General features: G+C 38.9%; 1 protein-coding gene across 4 annotated transcripts in view; it reads left to right on the top strand.

The window, feature by feature from the left end:
- The window catches only part of AGAP1 (ArfGAP with GTPase domain, ankyrin repeat and PH domain 1), a 392866-nt gene that overhangs the window by 218299 nt on the left and 149700 nt on the right, over positions 1 to 24867 (top strand). For all 4 annotated transcript variants that reach the window (XM_087949347.1, XM_087949345.1, XM_087949346.1 and 1 more), the window contains 2 exons: positions 462 to 630; positions 16495 to 16656. In XM_087949347.1, coding sequence (XP_087805473.1) covers positions 462 to 630; positions 16495 to 16656 — 331 coding nt within the window. The remainder of the gene's footprint in view (positions 1 to 461; positions 631 to 16494; positions 16657 to 24867) is intronic.

Below are 24867 nucleotides of genomic sequence, written 5' to 3'. Positions count from 1 at the left end.
TTCAACTGCATATGCCAGCACAATCTTCTTGATGTCAAATTTCTGAAGCAGCTGGAGTACACATGTGGAATCCTCTTTCCATTCCTTTGATACTAGCCATTCTGTAATTGGAACATGTTTTAACCTCTATACCATGGCTTCTGCTTTGCCTATCTGCAGCTGTAATACCAAAATGTATATTGCTTTATATATATATATATATATATAGAATCTAACAGCTTCCCACTGAGAGTTTTATGCTATTACTGTTTAACACTGCCCTCCACCCTGCAATTTTATATTCTGATCTACTTTAGGAAACTTCCTAAAGATTAAGAAAAATATGTTTTAAGAAACATAAGCCCCTAGTAACCCCAGGAAAATCAAATTAACCACATGATTTCTTTTAGCCCATTTTTTTTTTTTTTTTGCATTATTTTCATTTTCTCTGGGGGAAATATATTTCTTGTCTTTTGGTGCAGGACTATATGCAAAATGTTCATGGAAAAGAAATTGATCTTCTGAGGACCACAGTTAAAGTGCCAGGGAAGAGGCCACCTCGTGCCACATCAGTCTGTGCACCTATCTCTAATCAAAGAACAAATGGCTTGTCCAAAGAGATGAGCGGTTTACATATTTCACCAAATCCAGGTAAGAGAAATATAGTTTGAAAAATATGATCACAATGTTTGTTTATGTTGCCTTTTAATTTAAAAACACAGTAATTATATTTAATATATTTATGTTTTAGGTATTTTTATCTGAAAACAGTCATGCTCTTTGATAAAAGTAAAAACAGTGTGATGCCATCTGTTTAACATTTTCTTGTGTGTAACCTAGATGTACATATTGCTTTTTCACTTATTCTTTAAACAGGTTTTATTACCACTTACCAGGTGTTTGTCTCATTGACTTATTTCTGAATGGGGACACTTAGGGTTGCACTGTAAAACTTCTATGTAGAAGTAAATTCCATTTAATTCATTAGCATTTATTTTTAAATACACAAGCATTACGTTTGGTTTTAAGCCACTCCTGGAATGTTTGAAGGCTTTTTGGAAAAATCAACAACAAAAAATAAATAATGGTAGGAAGAAACTTGAATAAAATGCCATGTGAAAGAAGGGACTAAAGAGCCCTATCATGTGAATGTCAGCTTCAAGTGTAAATGATATACTCCAGGCACAGGTATTGCTTTATTAGTGGGAACTGGAACTTAAGTACAAAAATTTATTTACATTGTGCAAATATGCTAAGATTTTCTTTACCATCATCATCTTATATTATAATATGAGCATCAGAATGATTACTGGGTAAATTACCAATTTATGACTGTTCTGTCAAATGGAAGTCATGTAGACTTTGATGTTTCGTTAACCTTTCTCTTTACTTCTGCCACATAGCCCAAGAAGGTCCAATTTTTGTTCTGATGTTTTGTTTTTGAAATGAGGATTTATCTGTCATTTGTAGAATTACTTTTCTCAGATGCTAGAATAACTCAAGAAACGTAAATCAGTCCACGTTAGACAAATCAGTGCAGTAATAATAGATTTGATAAAATACAACAAATAAAACAACAATGAATTAAAAATAGTGTATATAAAATAAGTACACTAAAGAAAAACATTCATCTGTAGCATGCCTAAGAGATTATTGGTTTTCAGTAGATGGTTAAAACATATAATAATAGGTTCCTCCCAGATGTCAGAAGTGTGTATGAGAAATTAGATAATACCATAAAGAAGGCATTGTGTAGTGTGGTTAACTTCAAGATTGCAAGTCTTCAAGTCTGTAAGAATCATCTTGAACTTGGAAGCTCTAAGAAGGAAGCTCAGGTAGTATCCTCCTCTGTTTATTTTCATCCGAGACTGCAGAGCAGAAGAAAATACAGGAGATGAACAATTGCCTATGGAAATAGTATCAGTGCAATGGATTTGATTTCTGGGGACCTTGTTTTAGGCTATCTGGAGGAAATATGTCTAGTGCAAGGTATACAACCTATCACAAGAACTGAGAAACAAATGTTTGGCTGAAGTACGTCATGCTTGATCAGGAGAGTTTTAAATTACACCTTCTGATGTTGAAGTGAGAAGTCATGTGACCCTCTCCTAATTCACATGACACACTGAAGCATACTCAGCCATATCCATATTTTAGTGAGCCCCATCTGTATGGTTAGTTTATGGTTCAAGATAGTGTATGGATCCAGAAATTTGAGTTTATTTTGTGCATTCATAGCCAAATGTTCAAGTAACCTTTCCTGAAAGTTTTTCAAGTAATTATACCCAGTAGAAGGAACAAAATTAAAACCACACTATATGAAAATATTCGAATGTGGATTATTTCTATCCTTCTTGCCTGCTAATTTCAATTTTTACATATGGTACAGATTTTGACCTAACATAAAAACTGGAATATAGATCCAGATTGAACAGATCATTTGGAAAGATTTGAAAAAAGAAAGTACTTTATTTGTGTTAGAGTACTATCTACTATTCTTTAAAATTACCATTGGAAGTATGACAGAAATGTATTACCAATACAAGTGCTTTTTTTCATGCATAATCTTACGTAATACTTCTATAGAGCTGAAGTGATACCCTAAACGTTATCAAACTCTATTTGGAAGGTAAAGAATATATAGCTATTTAAAGACGTAATACATTTACTTTCTAGTATTGCAGTGATAGTCTGGCTAGTTTTCATTACCTGGGAGAACCCAAATCTACACACAGAGTACTATTTAACATCTACAAGAAACTGCATTAAAAATTGCTGATGCTTCACAGTGCTGTTATGCTCAATTTGTATTTTCATTGAAGACAAGAAAATCTTTAACAGTTCGAAATAAGTGCTGGAGGGCCATAATACATCATCAATGAGCTAACAAATTTAAATTTAATCCCAAAAAAGATAAAGTAGGGTGATTATACTTGCTGGTTTATGTCAAGAAACAGCTTTTTAGTATGAAATCGGTTTTTGAAGAATATAAATTCTTTAAAATTATAAAACTAAAAATATAATTTTTAAAAAATAATATTTATGTATAATATTTAGATTTTAGGGCTACCTTGATTTGGCTTTGCTTATAATAATAGCTATCCTCTCTGGAAACCACGGCTTACTAGGTAATCAAAGTTATGGTTTCCAAAGAGGACAGGGGGTTCAAATGGCAAAAAATGCTACAGACTTTGTACCTTTTATATTTGTGTATTATGTTGCTGGCAAAATGTAAGGGACAGGGCCTGTGTTGCTTATCATAATGCACATACCACTGTTATGATGAAATATTTGCTTGCTGCAAATGCTCCTGGTACAATCCTCACTGCTTTCTATCACTATTTTTTAAAATTGTTTTTATCTTCTGGATGCTCTGGGTGAGGCATAAACAGAACACAACAACCCGGTAAGATAGGAAATCCACTAAAATTCCTAAGCTTATAAAATAATACATTATGAGGCCCAAGATATATCTATAATGATAACTTAAATATGTCTAAGATTTAGAGCCTGACAGTATATACTCTTTATGTTTAGTGAACGTCACAATTTCAAACAAGGCATGTATAACTGTCCTGAACATTGAGATAGTCCACCACTAGTGCCAGCAATGATCTTGGATCAATCCACTCTCTTCTTTCTATTATAGTTTGGTTTGTGTATCTCATTTCTAGATTTTCCCTGTATCCAAGATTAGTTATTTGTCCTAGTCTTCTGAAGTTATTATGTTAGGCTCTCGTATTTTGTAATAGCAACCAATCTGTTGTAAAACCTTTTCTGGAAAATCAAGCATTTTCACTTCTCCACCTCTCTAGTGATTTTTCAAATACTAAAGGCATCAGGAATGTTTACAACACTGGTTTGGCCTCCTCTTCCAAATGGGAGGGGTGCTCACAAACCTATTTTCAATAGTGAACTACCATTGATATCTAGCATTCCTGCCATGCTGTTTTTCTCCACACTCCAGCAATCAGGACATCCAGCAAACCCATAAAACCCAAACTAATAGCATGAATATTCAGTGACCTAGAATACTAATTATTGTTATGAATATTAATGCGATCGGACTTGCATTTTCCTCTTCTGTTCTTGTTCTCTTTTTTTCCACTCAGCCAGCTCTAAAGATGGGCCATAATGAGAGCATTTAAGAGAGAGTGCTCTCCATCGTGACAGGGACTGGGGTAATAAGCAGAGCTTGATTAACGTGGTGCACTTGGGGGAGAGATGAGAGGCTTCACATGGTCCTGTTGTGAAGGAGGCAATGAGGCACCGGCGGCTGTGTTGCTGCTCCCTCAGATTAATGAGGCCTAAGAGTGCATTAGGAACAGTGACAAAGGTTTGATCTAATGGGTTCAGTCATTTTTCCTTTGAGTGACAGACGCACAGAAGTAATTGGCTGTGCAGAATGGCAGCTCGTTGGCAGTACTTAAGGATACATTATCACTGTTGTGTGGCCCACAGAGGTTGTTTATCAAAACTGCTCACACTGCAGACTTGCATTTACTAAATTGTTGTTACAGAGTAATATCTTTAAAATATTCCAATAACAATAACAGCACAGAATCACAGTCTTTGTGCGTAGGGGTCAGTTTTTCTCTTCATTTAATTTTAAATGGTTTTGAAATGAAGTAAAAAGTACAGCTTGCTCTAACTTGGAAGCATCTGCATTTTTGTACCATGCTAAAGTTCATATACACTGAGATATTCAATGCGTTTTGTATTTCTGTAACAATCAATGTCCATCTGTGGCTATTCAAAATCAAAAATGGTTTTGACAAGATTGTGTCGTGATTGGGAAAATATTGTTCTTTCTGCCTTAACTCCTATACTCCAAATGGATTGCTTCCTAATGTCATTACTTGAAAACCAGAAGATCTACATACTTCTCTGGAATTAATCTAAACCTATTTAATAATAGATACGTTTATTAAAGCAAATCTTTCAGAAACATCTTTTGATCCATTTGATCCCAGGTTTTTTCAATACAGCTCTCCAATGTTTGTAGTAAACTGAAAATCTAAAACAGTTTTTATTAATTTTGATCACTATGCACCTTATGACAGTGTACCTAGCATCAGTACTTTTAGATGGCCATGTAGCCTTTGGGAGGTCTGTCGTAACTTCAAATGGTCATTAAAAAGAACAGGTCAAAATTAAGGATTCCTTGTATGTGTAAGATAAAATTAGCAAGGATCCAATTGTTGTGAATTATATATAACAATTACATTTATCTGATTGAACGGACCACTGCAGATGCTTTTATGTATGAATATGATGTGTCTATCATAGCGCAGAAAGGAAAATTAGAGGGAGCATCTCATGGTTTTTATTAGCACTGGAGGTTTTTTTTTTTAAGCTCGTTATGTGTTTTCCAAAGAGACACTCTCATTTGTAAACTGTTACAAAATTCTCATGAGACAAAAATGAAGTTGATGACATGCCATGTTCTCCTAGGGGCTTAAAGGAGATATATTTGCAAAAACAAGAGGGGGGAAAATACTGAACTCTTTCTGTTTTCTTTGTCCTTGAATTTTTTATGTTCTGGTGGCCTTTGTTTAATGTCCACTAGTTCAGTGACTGTTCTAACTTCTATGCACAGCATAAATTGTATTTTTAACTGGTCCTTCTACTTATCGTTGTCACAATGTCCCTGCAATCATGATTGGCAACATTTCCTGCCAGCTTTTAACAAGCAAAATCAATAAGGAAGTTGGCTGGAAGTCACATGTCACAGACATGTTAGGCCATGCCCCCGTGCTGTCCTTGCTTAATGATGGCAACTGGGACTACCGCCATTAAGTGGAGCAATCACCTGGTTTTTCAATTTATGACTGTATCATTTAACAACGAAGTTTCTGGTCCCAAGTAGCATTGTTAGATGAGACTACCTGCATGCACATTCCACACAATTGGATTCAGCCTCCAATTCAGTTTTAGTCATGTAGCCGGCAGAAATCTGGACCCAATTTCTTACTTAACTGGAATAAAGATTATAAATTCATAAGGTATATGTCACTTAATGCTTCAATATCAGGTCACAATCACAGCTGGTGCTTTTGATATCCTTTGCTGCCTAAAAAACTCCTGAGCATTAGTGTCCATGAGGTATGTCAAAACCAGCAAAATGGCAGACACATCATGGAGATTTAGACCCAATATTTTGTACATGCTCACACAGAATAAAAAATGGAGGAGCTTCCATTGTGATATTTTAACTTCCATCTTGCCAGTTTTGATCCTTTCCCCTCCAACCTGCGCATGCATTTGAACCTTGGAGTGTAGAACTACAGGTTGTTGTTTTTTCTGCTACAGCCTAGTATTAAATAAGTGAAAAGTTAAATCAATAGCAAGATTTAAATGGCTTAGAAATTGTTGTTTGATAATTTTCCTCAAAATTCTGCTTTCAAATTATTCAAAGGCTTCCATTGATCTAAGGAAGCTTTTCCTGGATTTTTGGTTGATGAGCTGGTTGTAGGCCATGGAGAGGCTGTTATCTAGATATTGATGATTTGAGCCTCTCTTGTATGCTGCTGTTTTTCTAGAAATGATGTTATCAGATGAAAAGTAGTTGCATTCTGCGTAAGCAAACAATTGGTTAAATGTGTTGAGAATCACAGAGTCTACAATGATTGCATAATATCTATCCAAATTTGAGGCAAGCTATTCAACATTATCATACTAAAAATCTAAGCTCCAACTGTCAAATCAAATGTTGATGGAATTGAACTTTTTACAGTGAACTTCAGTGTGCTGCCAAACAAATACCAAGAAGGACCTTTTGTATATTATGGGAGATTTCAATGCAAAAGTAGGAGAAGTTGCAAGAATAGTAGGCAAGGTGAATGGAATAAAACTGGTAATTGCCTCGTGCAGTTTTGCCAGAAAAATCATTTCAGCACAATGATTGCATGGTTTATTTAACACAAATGACATTGATATGGTCAGCACCAAATGCACAACATTGAAATCAGATAGACTGCATTTTATGTCAACAACACTGGAAAGGTTCAGTTGCACCTATTGAGACACTTCCTGGTGCTGATTGTGGCTCAAATTATCAGCTATTAGTAACTAAACTGAAGCTGTACAAAGTAAAAAAAAAGGTACTATTTCCCCCCAAAATTCAATGTCTATAATCCTGGGGGATTATAGAACACAAAAACTTGAAGGACACTACTGCTAATACTGTGTCGTTGAATATGGTAAGAGGAGATAGAATAGAAGAGTTCCTCCTAAAATTCACTCTCATTTCTACAGTTTTTAGCATGTTCAGCTCCACGTTGTACCGGATGCACCACAGGGCCAGTTGTTCAATCTTTTTTCTATATGTAGACTCATCATCATCTCAATTAATAATGAACCTAACATCTTTCAAGAAGAAGTAGAATGGCCCATGGAGAAATTGCCAAACTGGAAAATCCCAGGTATAGAATACCTGCAGAATTACTAAGACCAGTGCCAGTTCATATGATCACTGCCCTGTGTCACATGTCTACATGTCAGTGGCCTCAGGACTAGAAAAGGTCTATTATATCCCACTAGTAAAGAAAGGCATTGTCAGAGACTGCTTCAATTATTGCAAGAATGCATTGTTTTCTCATGCAAGCAAGATTCAATTAAAGATCATTAAACAGGATTACAGAATGTCATTGATCAAGAGTTACCTGTTGTACAAGCTGGCTTTAGAAAGGGGTACAGCACTCAAGATCACTTTGCCAATATTAGATAGATTATGGAAAAGATATGTGAATTTCAAAAGGATCATATATGTATTTTATCAATTGCAGAAAAGCTTTTGACTGTGTAGAATAAAATAAGCTATGGACAGCTTGGCATGATCTTGGTGTCCCAACCCACTGTACACTGATTAAGAGGCAACAGGGAGAACACTCTATGGTGACACAGGTTGATTGAGAATCAGTAAGGGAGTTAGACAGGAATGTATCTTATCACCATTTTTGTTTAATCTGTATGCTGAAGTGATCATGCGGAAAACTAAATGTACAGGGACAGATTAGGTGAAACTTGGCTCAATAGCAGTAACTGCGAGAGAGATACAGATACAGATTAACAGTGTTGGAAGGGACTTTGTAAGCCATATAGTCCAACCCCGCACCCAAGCAGACCTTACACCATTTTTGACAGATGGAAGTCCAATCTCTTCTTGAAAGCTTCCAGTGATTAAGCTTCCAGAACTTCTGAACTCAAGCTGTTCTATTGGTTGATTGCTCTCACTGTCAGAAAATTTCTTATTTCCAGGTTGAATCTCTCCTTGTTCAATTTCTATCCATTATTTCTTGTCTGGCCTTCAGGTGCTTTGGAGAATAGCTTGACCCCTTCCTCTTCATGGCAGCCCCTCAAATATTGGAAGACTGCTATCATGTCTCCCCTGGTCCTTCTCTTCACTAGACTAGCCATGCCCAGTTCCTGCAACCATTCATCGTACGTTTTAGTTTCCAGTCCTCCCCTAATAATTTTGGTTGCTCTTCTCTGCAATCTTTCTAGAGTCTCAACATATTTTTATAGTATTGTGATCAAAACTGGATGCAGTATTCTAGGTGTGGTCTTATTAAGGCTTTATAGAGTGGTATTAGTACATCACTTGATCTTGATTGTATCCCTCTGTTAATGCAATTTAGGATTGCATTGGCTTTTTTGGCTACTGCCGCAACACTGTTGGCTTCTATTTAATTGGTTGTCCACTAAGACTCTAAGTTCTCTCTCACAGTTACTGCTATTAAGCCCAGTCTATATGTGGACTTTTGGTTTTTCTTGCCTAAGTGTAGGACTTTACTTTTCTCTACATTGAATTTCATTTTGTTAGATAGGGCTCAGTGTTCTAGTCTGTCAAGATCCATCTGGATCTTGAGCTTATCATCTAGGGCCATGATGACAAACTTATGGCATGTGTGCCGGAAGTGGCATGCAGAGCCATCTCTGCTGCCATGCGAGCTGTCTCCCCAGCTCAGTTCTATTGCGCATGCATGCGCACCCCCCACCAGCCAGCTAATTTTTGGGTATTTGCTGCACATGCGCAGAGGCCTGGGGAGCGTGGAGGTGGGGTCGTGCGTGCATTGCATTATGGGTGCAGGCACATGTGCACACGCACACTTTTGGCATGTGACAACAAAAAGGTTAGCCATCACTGATCTAGGGTGTTGGCTATTCCTGCCAGTTTAGTATCATCCACAAATTTGGTAAGTTCCCCTTCTATTCCCTCATAGAAGGGAATAAATGACTCATCTAAGTCATTTATGAAGATATTGAAGAATACTGGGCCTAAGATAGAACCTTGTGGTACCCCACTGCTTACTTCCCTCCATGTAGATGTAGTACCATGATTACTCGTTGAGTATGGTTTGTCAGCAAGTTACAAATCCATCTGGTGGTGATGCTGTCTTTCCCACATTTTTCTAGCTTACCAAGAAATAGGTTGTGGTCTACTTTGTCAAATGCCTTGCGGAAGTTTAATTATACTATGTCCACAGTCTTTTGCTGGTCTACTAATTTAGTCACTATGTTGAAGAATGAAATAAGATTGGTTTGGCATGTTCTGTTTTTAACAAACCCATGCTGACTTTTAGTTACTACTTTGCTCATTTCTAGATGTAGGCAGATCTGCTTTTTATTATCTTTTCCAGTATCTTCCTGGGTATTGATGTTAGGCTGATTGGTCTGTAGTTTTCTTTCCCCGCCTCCTTTTTCTGAAGATGGGAACCACATCAGCTCTTTTTGAGTCCTCTGGTAGCTATCCGGTGCTCCAGGATTTTTGAAAGATATGACACAGTGGTTCTGAGCTGACCTCTGCCAGGTCCTTTAGAACTCTGGGGTGTAATCAATCAGGTCCCGGTGATTTGTATTCATCAAGATCAGACAGGTGTTCTCTTACCATTTTTTTTTGCTTATTTTAACTTTTATTTCTAATCTGTCTTACAGTTATGTTTTTGGTAGGGTGGACTATTGTTTATTGTTGCATGAAGACTGATGCAAAGAATGAGTTAAGCAGTTCTGCTTTCTCTCTGCTGCCTGTTTCTTCTTTGCCATCAAAAGATGGCACCACCTCCTCTTTAATGGACCGACTATTTTATTTTTTTGTTATTTATATGTTGGAAGAAACTTTTTAAATTCTCTTTGACTTTTGTTGCAAGTCTTTGTTCATTCTCAGCCTTTGCTTTCCTGAATCCATCTTTGCAGATTCTGGTTATCTGCTGATATTCTGCCTTAGTTAAGTGTTCTTCTTTCTATTTTTTGTATGTGTTCTTTTTGTCTTTCAATTTGTCAGAGTGATCTTTGTACAGTCATGCTGGTTTCTTTTTGGATTTCTTGTTTTTCTTTTTCAATGGTATTGTGCTGGACTGGGCTTTTATGATAATATTTTTTAGAGTTTCCCAAGTGCCTTGAGTTGTTTTCCCCTTAAGGATTTTCATCCAAAGAATCTTTCCCAAGTTCTCTCCGAGTTTGTTAAAATCAGCTCTTTTAAAATCTAGGTAGGACTCTGGTATCATTGTGTTCTATTGGTTGTGTTTGTGTTATGTTGAATTCTAGTATGACATGGTCACTTTAACCCATGATTCCTGCTGTTTCAACTCCCTCTGTCACTTCTTCCTTGTTTGTAAGAATTAAGTCCAATATGGCTACTCTCTAGTTCCCTCCTCTATCTTTTGGACAACAAAGTTGTCAGCTAGGTTGGTCAAGAACCTATTCGATTTCTCACGGTGTGGAATTAGTCTTCCAATTGATGTCAGAGTAATTGAAGTCCCTCATTATTATTGTAGTGTGTTTCCTACATATATTTGTTAATTGGTTGTCAGAAAAATACATCTATTTTTTTCTGCTTGATTGGGTGGCCTATAATACATACTTACAGCAATGTCATACTTTTTTTCTTTTATATTGAGCCATATACATTCTGGAAGTTTTCAGCTTTGGTTCCATGCATTTCTGTAGCAATATAGTGATCATTTACGTACAGTGCAACTCCACCTCCTCTTTTATGGGGTCTGGTTTTTTTTTGAACAGTTTGTATCCTTCTATCAGTATGTTCTAGTTGTGGGTTTCATTCCACCAAGTTTCTGTTATTCCAACTATATCATATCTACCTTCGTATATTAATATTTCAAATTCACCCAGTTTTTTCCCCAAACCTTGTGCATTTTATATAGGCATTTGAGGTCTTTATGTCTGACTCTGGGTATGATTCCTATGTCTCCTATTTGGTATTTGAGTTTGTCTTCCTTCCCATCCCTCTTTACCTCATTATTTGACTTGTTTTCTAAGGCAGGGGTCTCCAACCGTGGTGACTTTAAGACTTGTGGACTTCAACTCCCAGAGTTCCTCAGCCAGCAAGGTTGAAGACCCCTGTTCTAGGGGTTTTTGCTTAGAAGTAGCTCCTGGAGATTGGTCACTCTCCTCCCTCAATTTTAGTTTAAAGACCTTCTGATAAGTTGAGCCAGTCGTTTTCCAAAAACATTCTTCCCAGTTTTTCAGGTGCAGCCCATCCCTTGCCAAAAGCCCATCATGGTTGTGCAGACCATGGGTTTTTTTGGCAACACCAGCCCTTTAGCCAGTGGTTCCTTTCCTGAATCCTTTGTTCTCTTACAAGATGTTGCCCTTTCATTGACAGTACAGATAAAAAAACTACCTGTGCACCTAGTTCTTGACTTTCTTGCCTAGCTGCTTATAATCACTCAATATTGTTTTCAAGTCCTTTTTGGTGTCATTCGTCCCTACATGTAATAGTAGAAAAGGGTAGTAATCTGAGCCTAATTATTTTGGTTAAGTTCTCAGCCACATCCTTGATTTTTGCTCTAGGGAGACAACATACCTCCCTAGATTGTATGTCCGGTCTACAGATGGCTGGTTCTGTTTCTTTGAGAATAGAATCTCCTATCACCAACACTCACCTTCCTTTTTAAGGGGGTGCAGTCTGGGATGCTTTTCTGTTTATCCCAGGTGAGTGTGTTGATGTGACTTTTTTTTAGGGATGATGTCTCTAAGTGTTTGTGTGTTTTCTTTTTCTTTTTAAAACAAGTTTTATTGGTTTTTAAAGACAAACAAAAACAAACAAAACATAAAAACATCCAACTTTCTTTCATAAATGTACAAGCAGTGTGTCGGTTGGTTTACAAATTTTTTGTGCATCCATTTCATAGTCTCAATTACAGTTACATTGCATAATAACTCATATTATCAATCAAAAAATTGAATACCCTAGTATCACTATTAAACAATCATTTGACTATAATTTTGTTCATTCATACTTTGCGAGATAACTATGATTTACTTAGTTTATTTTATAACAATTCATATAATCCTCCCAAATCTATCCTAAAATCTAAAACATTTTATAGATATGATAACAAAAAAAGAAATACATCTTTATATATTCATTATTTTCTAAAATTCTAGATATTCTATTATTGTATTTTATTATCTAACCATTGATAGAAAAGGTCCCAAATTTTATAAAATTGTTTATCCTCTTGTTCTCTAATTTCAAATGTCAATCTACTCATTTCAGCACATTCCAATATTTTCTTAATAATTTCCTCCTGTAATGGTATTTTCTCATTTTTCCAATTTTTAGCAAATACAATCCTAGCCGCTGTTAATACATTTACAATAAAATATTTTAAATCTTTACTGTATGTATCAGGTAAAATTCCCAATAAAAAGATCTCTGGTTTCAAGTCTATATGTTTCTTTGTCATTTTTTCCAACCACATGCGGATTTTAGTCCAGTATTTTCTAGCGTCCTCACAGGTCCACCACATATGGTAATATGAGCCAGGTATCTGATGACATTTCCAACATTTTTCAGATTTATTCTTGAACATTCTTGCTATTCTTGTCGGGGGGAAATGCCACCTGTAAAACATCTTATACAAATTTTCTTTATATGCTGTTGACATTGTCATTTTATAATTTTGAGACCACAATTTTTGCCATTTCTCTAAATCAATCCCATATCCAAAATTCTTCCCCCAAGCAATCATAGTTTCTTTAACTTGTTCTTCCTCTAGTTTAGTTTCCAATAAATAACCATACAATTTTTTAATCACCTTTTCATCAGTACCTGTCAAAATAAGTCAGTCAATTTATCATAAAATCCTTCTGTTTTGAGATCTTCATCACACCTTGAATGTATTTGCGCATATGAAAACCAATTAATCTTTATACCTTGTTCCTCTAGATTTTGCATCGATTTAAATTCACCCTTTTCATCCAATATTTCCCCATATCTAACTGTTTGTTCCTTCTTATATATTATGGGATAGGAAAATGCTTCAATAGTTGATAACCAGACTGGAATTTTCAAATAACATTGTCTTTTAATCTTCTCCCGATTTAACCACAGAGACTCCCGTATATGATGTCTTCTAAAATAGCCCCGTGTTTTAGTTCCCTTATACCATAGAAAAGCATGCCACCCCAACAACAAATCATGTCCTTCTAATGTCAACAATCTAGTATTTCTTAATGTTATCCATTAGCCCACATCAAGTTTGTAGCTTGGTAGTACAACTCCCAATTAGGCAAACCAAATCCTCCTCTAATTCTAGCATCTTGCAAGAGTTTTAACTTTATTCTCGCTTTCTTACCTTGCCATATATATTTCAACACAATTTTATTTAAATCTTCAAAGTAGTCCTTTCCAAGCCTAATTGGTATTGTTTGAAACAGGTATAAAATTCTGGGTAAGATATTCATCTTGATTGTTGAGATTCTCCCTATTAATGACAATTGTAGATTTTCCCATTTCGTCAAATCTAACGCTATCTGTTGTTTAAGTTTGATGTAATTGTTCTCTTTTAATGTACTACATCTTGCTGTCAAATGTATCCCCAAATACTTAACCTTGTTCGTGACTTGAATTTTCAATAGGTCTGCCAGTTCTTCTTTTTGTCTTAGTAGCATATTCTTTGTCAAGATCTTTGTTTTATCTTTATTTATTTTCAAACCAGCCACCTTACCATATGCCTCTAGTTTAATGTCTTTTTTCTGTGGCGTTTTCTGTAGTTCTTTTTCAAGTCTTTTATGCTCGTCTTCTAAAACTTCAGTGGCTTGCCTTTTCCTGATGTTCCTTTTCCTTGTATAGTCTATTATCAAGCCTCTGGCATATGTCTTTATTGTGTCCCAAACATTCTGAATTGAAGTATCTTCTTTTTTATTTTCTCTGAAGAAAAAAGCCAATTCTTTCTCCATCCACTGTGTGAAGTCTTTTTCCTTTAAAATAGTATTATTTAACGTCCATCTCGATCTTCTTTTTTGTCCTTTCCATTTAATTGTCACTGGATTGTGGTCTGCCCAAGTACTTGTTTCAATAGGGCGGAGCTGACGTCGCGATGATACGGCATGCAATCTCGGATGTCTGAGACTGCAGCCAATATCTTTGCCTCTGGACGGTCCCAATGGACCTAAACCGTCCCGAAGAGACGGTGATAGTGAAGGGTGCATCCTGTAGATCCCAGGGATATCGCAAAGTCCCTGGTTGATCCAGGAGAAGCCCTTCTTGCCGGCGGCAGAGAGGCAGCCATTAAAGCAAGTGTTTGTGTGTTTTCTTATTGGGGGAGGTTGTGGGTCTGAGTATTTTCAACAAGGGAGAGAAATTGGTTGCTCAGTTTTAATGGGGCTGCTTCTGACTGGGTTAGATTGGGTAACGAGTTTGTTAGATATGTGCTGCTTCTTTGTTTGATTATTGCATTTCCTTCTATGTGTGACATACTTTCATTTGTCTTCCTCCAAGGGTTTATCAGTAGGGTCAAATTTTCTGGGAGTTATTTATTTGGTTCAGTTTGGACATAGCTTTCTTGCGTAGGTTGGAGTTTGGCTAGAGCTGCCTCTAGATCCCTTACTCTTTCCTCTAGTAGTTCACATAGCTTATATTTAATATGTGTATAATTTGGGTGTTCTTTGGGCATAAGCACATACATCGAACATATATTGCATACCTTAATAGTATCAGTCACCTGTTCCATCAGTTTGTTTCTTTTTGCTGGTTCTTTTAACAGTAAAAAGTTTTGTATCTTTTTTTTCTATTCTTTTTTCTGCTTTTTTCTGCTTGTTTTATATCTTGTTATTTATTATTTATTTTACTTGCTTATTATTATGTAGTTTTATTTATCTCTTTTCTTCCTTATATTTTTAAAAAGTTTTTGAGTTCCAGTTCCCCCCATCTGATTATTTAAGATTTGCATAATTTATTTGATTGATCTTTATTAATCTTATTCTTCCTTGATTTCTAATTTTCCATTCTTGTCTTTATTATTTGCCTATTTATTTATCTTTTATTTTCTGTCCTGTATTTATTTTTATTCTCTACCGGGGTCTTCCCTCCCTGCCTATTGAACCTCAGGCTTAATTTGTTGCCTTCACTTCCCTTGTTTGCTGCTCAGGCCTCTTGTTATTTTTCTGCCAGCTCCCTTCTGTTCTTCAATGCTCCAGACTCCCTTTGCTCTCCCTTCCCAGTCACCCTTCTTCGCTACACCTATGGACCATCTAGGCTTAGCTGAGTCCCCTAAGCTTGCGGCTTCCTCTACCAATCCGGTGGGGTTCATGCCTTATTGAGGCTTGGCAGAGGCTTCGCCCCAGCATTTGGCTTCTTGATCGCTGCCTTGTGTTGATATCATTTGCATGGTTCCCATGATAGGACAGGTGCCCCTCCGAATTGACCACTTTGAAGACTTCACCTAATATAAGGTCCTGCCTCAGCTACCTTCTTAGGAAAGCATGACTCTTGAAACAATTCACATTTCAAAAGGAACTTTTACTGAAAGTAAAGTGATTGCAGAAAAGTCAGGTGGAGTCTGAAATTCGTGCAAGAAACATTAGACTAACTTTTCATCTTCAACCCCCACCCCAATGCTGCATGTATACCGGCAGCCAATAAAATGCCACAAAGGTGTTTTGAGGACTCTGAGGCTGGATGGTGAGACGAGGTTTTCCTTGGGATGCCACAACCTTGGGTAGCAGGCTGGAACTGGCTGAGAGGGGGTTCTATGCAGATGGCTCATCCTCCCACCCTAAACTCCCAAGCAGTTACAGCAAAAGCGAAAGCATGAAAAACATTCAGCCCATGGAGACTCCCTCTCCCCTTCAGAATGGCAGCATTCTCATAAGGACCTGACATTAACTCAGATAATTGGGAATTCTCTAGAAGAGCTGGGAAAGTAATGTGGGTGTTTACTTTGGAAGGAGAAGTGGGGGGGGGGATCACACCTCTTTTTTTCTGGGAGCATACTAAGCAGAGGTCTGGTGTGAAACTGGTCTTTCCAACCAAATATGTCTTGGAGCCAACCCTTTGAAAGTGGAAGTTGGGATTTTTTTTTTTCAAAGAAAGTAACTTAAATAGAATAAAAAGCATATCTTTGATTCTGGAAGAAAGGATGTAAGTATCATTATAATATAATATTACACCTTCTTATATTGTAGAATTTATTTTTTTGTTCTAATTGCTGTGATGTGCATTTCTACATTTTCATTGATATTCATATTTTCATATTCCTCTCATTCTAGGAAATGTGACTACTAGTACATCTGTGTCTCATATGGCGAGTGGCATCAGTCTTCTTTCCTTTAACAGTCGACCTGATGGGATGCATCAACGATCCTATTCAGTTTCTAGCGCTGATCAGTGGAGTGAAGTGACAGTTATTGCAAATTCTGGTATCAGTAATGGTAAGATAGTGTTCTAATTTTCATTTTTTTTTCAATTAACAGATTTATAATAGTAATAGAAATATGATTCAAAACTGTTGCTACTTAAAAAAAACAGCTAGGATGAGATACAAAAAAGGTTGCAAAATAACGCTGCTCAAAATAATATGCATAAAACTTATTACAATTGTGTTTTTTTCCTCATTCAAATGATCATAGTCTTAAGTCCAAATCTAGAAATCTGATACACTTGCTTAAGGACCTACTGCTCTGGAGAAATAGTTTTCAATCTAGTACCTCTAATGGTTCATGGTGGTTCACACTAGAGGTGGTATTCAGCAGGTTCTGACCAGTTCTGGAGAACCAGTAGTGGAAATTTTGAGTAGTTCAGAGAACCGGTAATAGAAATTTTGAGTGGTTCGAAATACCACCTCTGACTGGCCTCGCCCACATCTATTCTCTGCCTCCCGAGTCCCAGCTGATCGGCTGGGTCTTCTTTTGTTGCCTTGCACAGGAGAACAGATCTGGAAAGCAGGTTAGTGGGGTGGGGAGGGAATGGGATTTTGCAGTATCCTTCCCCCAGGATTGGGGAGGGAATGGGGATTTTGCAGTAACCTTCCCCTGCCACACCCACCAAGCCATGCCACACCCACCAAGCCATGCCATGCCCACCAAGCCACGCCCACAGAACCGGTAGTAAAAAAAATTGAATCCCACCACTCCTCACTTGATAATTTTTGCCCTCAAAAACTATAGTGGCATTTTTAAAGAATTAAAAAAAATACTGATACTGAAAATAGGAGGAGGAAGGAGTATGTTCACATCCTTAAGTTGTTTATAAAAATAATAAAGGCAGGAACAAGCAAACAAATAAATACAGTAAACTGTATATATTTTATATTTATATAAACTGTATAACTTTATAGTTAAAGTATAAATGATATGTTTCTAAATTAGAAAAAATGTAATTAATGAAAAACATTCTGGAGTAAAATAATTTGTTTGCATAGCATACCAGGGTTGGACAAGGTTGGGCACATCATATGCAGCCAAACAAATCAATTTTTCTTGTGCAACTATCAAAGCCCAACATCAGCCAAAGTTTAGTAACAAAACATAGTATTTTGGTAACACAACTGCTCATTAAAATATAGTTGGATACAGATACACAGTTAATGCATTAAATCTATAGTAAATTGGTTTTATTAAAACCATAAAAACAACAATCCAAAAAGGCTTGTGAAAGGATTGACATTCTGTTCTGGAAACAACAGCAAACCTCACTAGAACCCCTTTAGAGCCCCTTTATTCTCAGCAGCCAAAAATTCCCTCCCTCCAGGAGTTGGTGAGCCACACAAAAGAATATTCATTCATTCATTCAATTTATATGGACATCCAGTTCAGTTGTACGGATTTGAGTGGCTAACAACAGTTACAAAACACATAAAACTAACAATAAAAAATAATATACACATAAGGAGCAGCTGAAGAAAAAAAATACAAGTCAGGCTCTATTTATTTTATTTTTATTTATTTATTAAATTTATTTGCCATCTCTCTTGTAACAAAATGATTCTGGCTAGCTTACAGCATTAAAACATTAAAATCTTAACAAATATCTCTAAAATAATAAAAATGGAAATACTAATCATGATAAAATTATAGTTAAAACATGGAGAAAGAACAGGATGTACGGGGGAGGAGATGGGATTGCCTCTTAATTCAACAACCACCTCCAATGTGATGTTTCCCCATTAAGGCCCCAGGCCATCTGGCAGAGTCAGGTCTTCAGGTCAGAAGGATGGGAGCCAATCTCAGCTCAGGGAAGCGGAGACGGGAGATGTTCCAGACGGCAAGAGCCATGGCAGAGAAGGCCTTTCTCCTGGACCCCTGACTGGGCCCTCAGAATGCCTCCTCTGCTAGCGGGTGGGGCAGGCCAGTCCTAATGGTATTCTTCAAGTAACCTGGACCCGTGCCATGCAGGGTTTTAAGATAATAACTTAATAACTTGAGTTGCACCCAGAAACAGAACAGCAGCCAGTGCAGTTCTCAGACCATGGGGTCATCCAAGGGCATCCCAAGAACTGACTATGCTGCCACACCTTGTACCAATTGAAGTTTCAAGGGTGGCCCCATGTCAGAGTCAGTGGTGGGATTCAGCCAGTTTTCACCGTTCGGCTGAACATGTTGCTAACTTTTTGTGTGGTTCGATGAATCAGTTGATCCCACCACTGGCTAGCCCTGCCCTGCCCACCGGGGTTGCCATTCAGGGTGGGGAGGCTGCAGAGGCATGACTGGGAACCTGATCAGCTGGGAGGCTGCTCTCCCCCCCCCCCAGCCCCTTTTTGGCATGGACAGCCTCCTGCAAAATCCTGCAGCAACCACCATTCCCTCACTAACCTGCTTTCCAGCTCCGTTCTCTGGCATACAAGGCAACAAAAGGACACCATGTGACTACCAGTCACACCTTTCAACTTTGAGAGATATCCCCCGAAAAGTGAGAAGGTCTGATTGGGAGAGTTGATTCTGCGCTTTTCTCTTCTTTCTCCTCTCAGCTGATTGTCGGAGGCTTTTTTTCTTCCTCTCAGCTGATCAGGGAGTCTTTTTTTACTACCGGTTCAGTCGAACCGGTAGCATACCACCACTAAAAATGGCCAGCTGTTTTGGAGCCATGGCTGTGTTGCAGCACAAGGGCTTTTGGGCTTGCTGATACATAGACTTTGGCCCCTAACCATGCGAGTCCATTTCGTAAGGTGAAGTCATCTTCCTGCTACTGTTATCAGTCATCATCAGCCATAATGTTTGGATGAGGTCATTGGCCATCTGGGGTTTTGTTTTGCTCTGTGCCTGGGTGATCGTGGGAGAAGCTGTTTGGCTGGAGGAGATGATGGAATTGATAACCTCCTTTTGGGTACTGTTGTACTGCAGTTGCCCGGATAGTGCATCAGCCGGGACATTTTTCCCTCCTGGCAAGTAACGAAGGCTGAAATTGAAATGATTGAAGTTTAGTGTCCACCATACTTGTTTAGGTGATAATCTTCAGGGTGTTCTTAGTGCTTCTGGGTTTTTCTGATCGGTACTCACCTCAAAGGGAATTTTGCTGCCCTCAGATGTTTCAGGTGATCAATAACCAACACACCACATTCCCAAACCGTCCACCTGCAAAAGGCTCATCCAGATTGGGGTGTTTGACAAGGGGTTTGGTAGCAGATAGTTATTTAAGCTTTTCAAAAGCTGCCTGGCACTCCATAGTAGCTGGCTCAGTTGGGGTTTTGCCCCTCCTTTGGTTTTAAGCAGTTGGTGATTGGTAGCATGACTTGTGCAATGCGGGAATGAACTATCGGTAAAAATTTGCAAACCTCCAAAAGTTTTGAAGTTGCTTCCTTGTGCTGGTGGCTTCCCACTCAAATACGGCTTCCACCTTTTCCGGATATATTTCTGCTCCTTCATGGGAGATGCAGTAATCCAAGTAGTCCAGTTTGGTATTGTGGAACTCGCATTTGGATAGCTTTCCGTATAGTTGCACTGAGTGAAGTTTTTTGAGGACTGCTCTTACACGTTCATCCATAGTTTCAGTATCAATTAAAATGGCATCTAAATAAACCAAAACACTTTTATATAGGTGCTCATGTGGTACTTTGTTTATTAGCTGCATGAACACAGCGGGTGCACCTTGTAGGCCAAATGGGAGGACTTGGAACTGAAAACATCCAAGTGGGCAATTGAAAACTGTTTTCCATTTGTCTCCCTCTGTGATGACCCAGGGTGGGATACAAAAACAACACAGGCACAAAAACAGATGAAGTCCCTTTCATTCTTTCAACTTGGCTTCAAAGCTCCAAACATCCTTGACTGGAGACAACACACCTCCCCCACAAACAGTTGCAAAAAGGAGGAAATGCCATTTAAACTAAAAATACCTATGAATTATAACTAGGAAAAAACAACACAAACCGGGCTGAAGCAATTAAGGGAACCAGGCAAGATAAGGGCTTGAAGACGTCCACAGATATCGGAATACACACTAGGAAGGACGCCAAACTCATGTAAGAATGGACAGACTAGAAATATTTTCATGCTTTGTTTCCATCACTGGCTCATGCGCAGTCCGTCCTTTTAAATAGTTCTCACAGCTGCAGCCCATGAAGGGGATCAAGGCCCTTTCCTCCCCCCGTAAACCATGCCGTTCACGTTTCTCCCTTATCCTCTCCTCCCTGCTTACCCTAGGATGGAGAGGGGATGAACCTGGGTCCTCCTCTGACTGCCCAGCTGGCCTGTGCCCTTCCCCAGCCTCTTCCACAACCTCCGGAGCCACACTTCCACTCCCTGTCAGCTGTTCTTCCTCTCTTTCAGAGTCAGTCTCCAACAGGGGCATGATACCCTCCTTGATTTGCACCCGATAATATCCTTTCCTCAAGTGTAGTTTGGTGAACATTTTTCCTTTCATCAAATGGCTCAACATGTCTTTCACCAACAGCAAGGGATATACATTCTCCACACAAATTGCATTCAGTCTGGGGTAATCAATGCAGTCTTAGAAACCCATCCTTTTTTCCCGGAACAACACTGGGATGGCTATGCATGGTTTTGCTGGTGAGATGAATCCCCTGGCTAAGTTCTTGTCAGTGAAAGTTCTGAGCTCGTCCAACTCTTTTGGTGTCATAGAGTAAAGCCTGGGCTTCAGTAGTTTGGTCCCGGGTAGAATCTCGATTGCACAATCTATGGGTTGGTGGTGGGGAGAAGTATATCAGACTCCCATTCTCTAAAGACTTCTTCCAACCCCCAGTATTTGTTAGGTATGGCACTGATGGCCTCTTTCCACTCTTGGGTCGAACAGTAAAAGAATTTTCCCTTTCCTTTTCTTAGCAAGATGGCTGTCTAGTTTAAGCTTTCTGCTCTGGGTTTTGCCGGCAGATTTTAATACTTTTCTCTTCTAGTCTGGTTCCATTTCACCAGCCAAGCCAAGCCTAGTACCATGGGATGGTCCATGCCCAAAGCTATAATGAATCTAATAGTCTCTTCATGGGGTCCGATTTTTGCTCCTATCGGTTCAGTCAAAAAGGTCACTGGGCCTCCCCTGCTAACAAGCCATCTAACCGCAAAAAGACTATAAGTTTTTAACTCCTAAAGTTGCAGTCCAAGCCTCCCCACTACATTTGGGCTAACTAGATATGTAAGTACACCCAGAGTGCAGTAAAGCTGTCATCATGCCCCTGGAACCCACCAAGGAACCCACCGTTAATTCTATGCTGATTATTACTGGGATTAGGGAGGCATTTACCATAAGGTCATCTTCTCCACTGTCGCTGTTTGATCCAACTTCAGGACTTTGATCAGAGTTCCCTCACCATTGCTGTATAGTGGCATGAACTCTATGGTCTCAACCCCTCTTAACGCTCCCTCTTGGGGTTTAAAGTGGTTTTAGTCTTCTTGGAAGCCTTGCAGGAGGCAACGGATGTTTGGTGCTGGGAAGGACAATCAGCCATTCAGTGGCTATCTTTGCCACATAGGAAGCATCCCATGCTTCACCAACTAGGGATGGGGGGCCCTTTTCCCATCCAGGCTGAATCTTTCTTCTCTGGGGTATAGGAGTTTTGTTGTTCTTGGCTGGTACATTTGTGAAACACTGCCAAGTCAGTCTCCAACATGTACCACTGGTGGAGGGTTTAGGTGCCCCTCATGAGAGACAGGTATAGAAGACCTTGCAGTTTAATCTGTCTCAGAAGCACTTGAACAGCCTTGCCTGGGGACTGTCTACTAGTCGACTGGCTAGGCTCCAGAAATCTTGGAGGTAGGCTGCGATGGGCCTTTTGCCTTGCCTGATAGATTTTATTCGGGTCATTGCCTTCTGAGTCACCAGGGAGTCCTCAAACCTCTGCCTTAGGGCTAACATTTTCTTAGGTCAAAATGGTGTAGTTCTTCAATGTCATCGTCACGCAGGGCCACAAGCCATTCGGGCCCCCTCTCCCTCCAAGGCAGTGCAGCATACTCTGCTCGGTAGCCCACCAGATGCATCTCTTATTCATCCATGTAATGCCACACTTAAGCCAGGAAGAACACCAACTGCTTCAGATTCCTGTTGTATTTCACCCCCTTCCCTGGTGGTTGGTATTCTCCTCAGCCTGGGAAAGTGATTGGTGCTAGGGAAGCAGCCAGTCCCAGTAGGGCCACTGGTGCCACTGATTGCTGGTGCTGGTGCTGGTGCTGGCAGAGTGACAGGTGCTGGAGGGGTCTTGGCGCCAGTGGGACAACCAGTATCGGTGGGGCAAGAGCAGGCTGAGTGTCTTCCCTTGTTGGATTTGGTGCCAGCACCAGGGTAGATTGATCTGGTTGGTCAAGGAGCCTAAACTCTGGGAATTTGAGGAATGTTCAAGGGTCAAAGATTGGGGTTGCTTCTGGGATGGCTCAAACAGCTCTGCCAGAGGCAAACTCTAAGTATGGGTCCTTGGCCGATGGTTATTCCTGAAGAGGGCTTCCTCTATCTTGTCTAGTTTTCTGAACCCCCACAACTAGAAGGGTTTGCTCCATCTAGAAAGGCTTCTTGCCACACTTTGGGGAACACAGGCAATAGCATCGGCTTTCCCCCTGTTGCTTTGGCTCAAGTTGGTTGTTCCCTGCTGAGCTCTCAGGGTTTCGGATTCTCCTTTCATCCTAGAGTCTTTCATCTCTTTTTTCTCTTGTTTCAGGATAGCATTTCCCTGATAGTCATTAGTTCTGGGAAAATTGGTACTGCAGATCTGGCTTAGTATTAGACTTGGTCCAGCCTGGTTTCTTAGGAAAGAAACGTTCTCAACTCCATTCTTAGCTAAAAGGTTACTTTTGCTAAAAGCCAAGTGGTACAATAGCAAAGCCAGATCTACAAGTTTGCCAGCTAAGATTTCCAGTTAACTTTCCCTTCTCCCTCCCCACTATTATCTCTCCATTGTCCAGTCATATTCGAAGTAGTTGTTTTGGTAACTGTCCCTGCAACAATTGGGTAAATGGATAGTCACTGCATTCCATTCCCAGGTCCACAGCCTTGGGATGTCTTGGGATGGCATGTAGATCATTTTCGGTTTCTCTTCCACAGCTTCCCACAGCTTCCTCCCCTCATGGTTTATGGCAGACTGGCATTTAGCGAAGCATAGGTGCAAGCAAAGGATGCCAGTTCTGACATTTAGGTATACAACCTAATGAAGAAAAGGCTTAGAGAGACATGATAGCTGTCTTATAATACTTGAAGAGCTGTCTCAGGGAAGAGGGGCCAATTTATTCTCCATAGTGCCTCAGGGCAGACAAGAAGCAATGGATGGAAACTCATTAGGTTCAACCTGAAACTAAGGACGAATTTCCTGAAAGCGAGAACAATTAATCAATGGAGCAGCTTGCCTCCCAGAGTTATGTGTGCATAAGAAAGAGGGACTTGAAGATGTGACTTGAGGACATGCCTTGATTGAGAAACTTTTGATGTTCTGTATGGGGTTAGAATGAGTGGACACATAATACCAATGATCAGATACATAAAGGAGTGCCATAGGGAAGATAACAATGCACCGCATTACATAAATACAACAATTAGAAATAATGGGTACAAGTGTGCAGCTACTAACATATTATTTAAATACTGTATAAGGAACAATAAAGGAATAATCTACCTAGTGGTGACATCATCATCTCTAGAGAGTTTAAGAAACTAATCTGTCATTTTTAAAAGACAATTTAACCGATTTTCCTGCAGATTGTAGAGGATTGGCTTAGATGATTCTAATGGTCCCTTCCTCCATAATCCAATGTTTCTGTATGTATTATTTTCTGTATTCAGTTATATTCTTGATTAAAATATGAAAAAGTGTATTTATTTTAGATTTTTCCTCCACCTCCTAGTAAAGGATTTTGAATTTTATAGTCATAAAAAGATAATACCGTGAAAGCAGCAGGGATTGAGAAGAAGTTAAGTATCTTTTTAAATTCAAATGCAAATATAATAGAAAATGTCTCATTTTGTCACATGGTTTTATTGTAGGCAAAATAATTTATTGGAATTAATTTTTCTCTGCACTTTTTCACATTAAATTAAAACTTTGTATGGCTCTGGAGAAGTTTTCAAAGTCTCTCTATCCAAATGTTTGATTCCCTATGATGTTTATACTTTAAGCAACTGTGAATATTCTCTAATTAGATAATTACTTTGGAGAGAGCAGAGCTACAAACAGGAGGAGCTGCTTAAATTCAAGAAGGGAAAATAGAAAAATT

Source organism: Notechis scutatus, chromosome 1, assembly GCF_049901735.1.
Source record: "Notechis scutatus isolate UNSWTSFEM ecotype Mainland chromosome 1, rNotScu1.2, whole genome shotgun sequence".
NCBI classification, from domain to species: Eukaryota; Metazoa; Chordata; class Lepidosauria; order Squamata; family Elapidae; genus Notechis; species Notechis scutatus.
The sequence above is the reverse complement of the archived record's forward strand: the minus strand, read 5'-3'. Positions and strand labels throughout refer to the sequence as shown.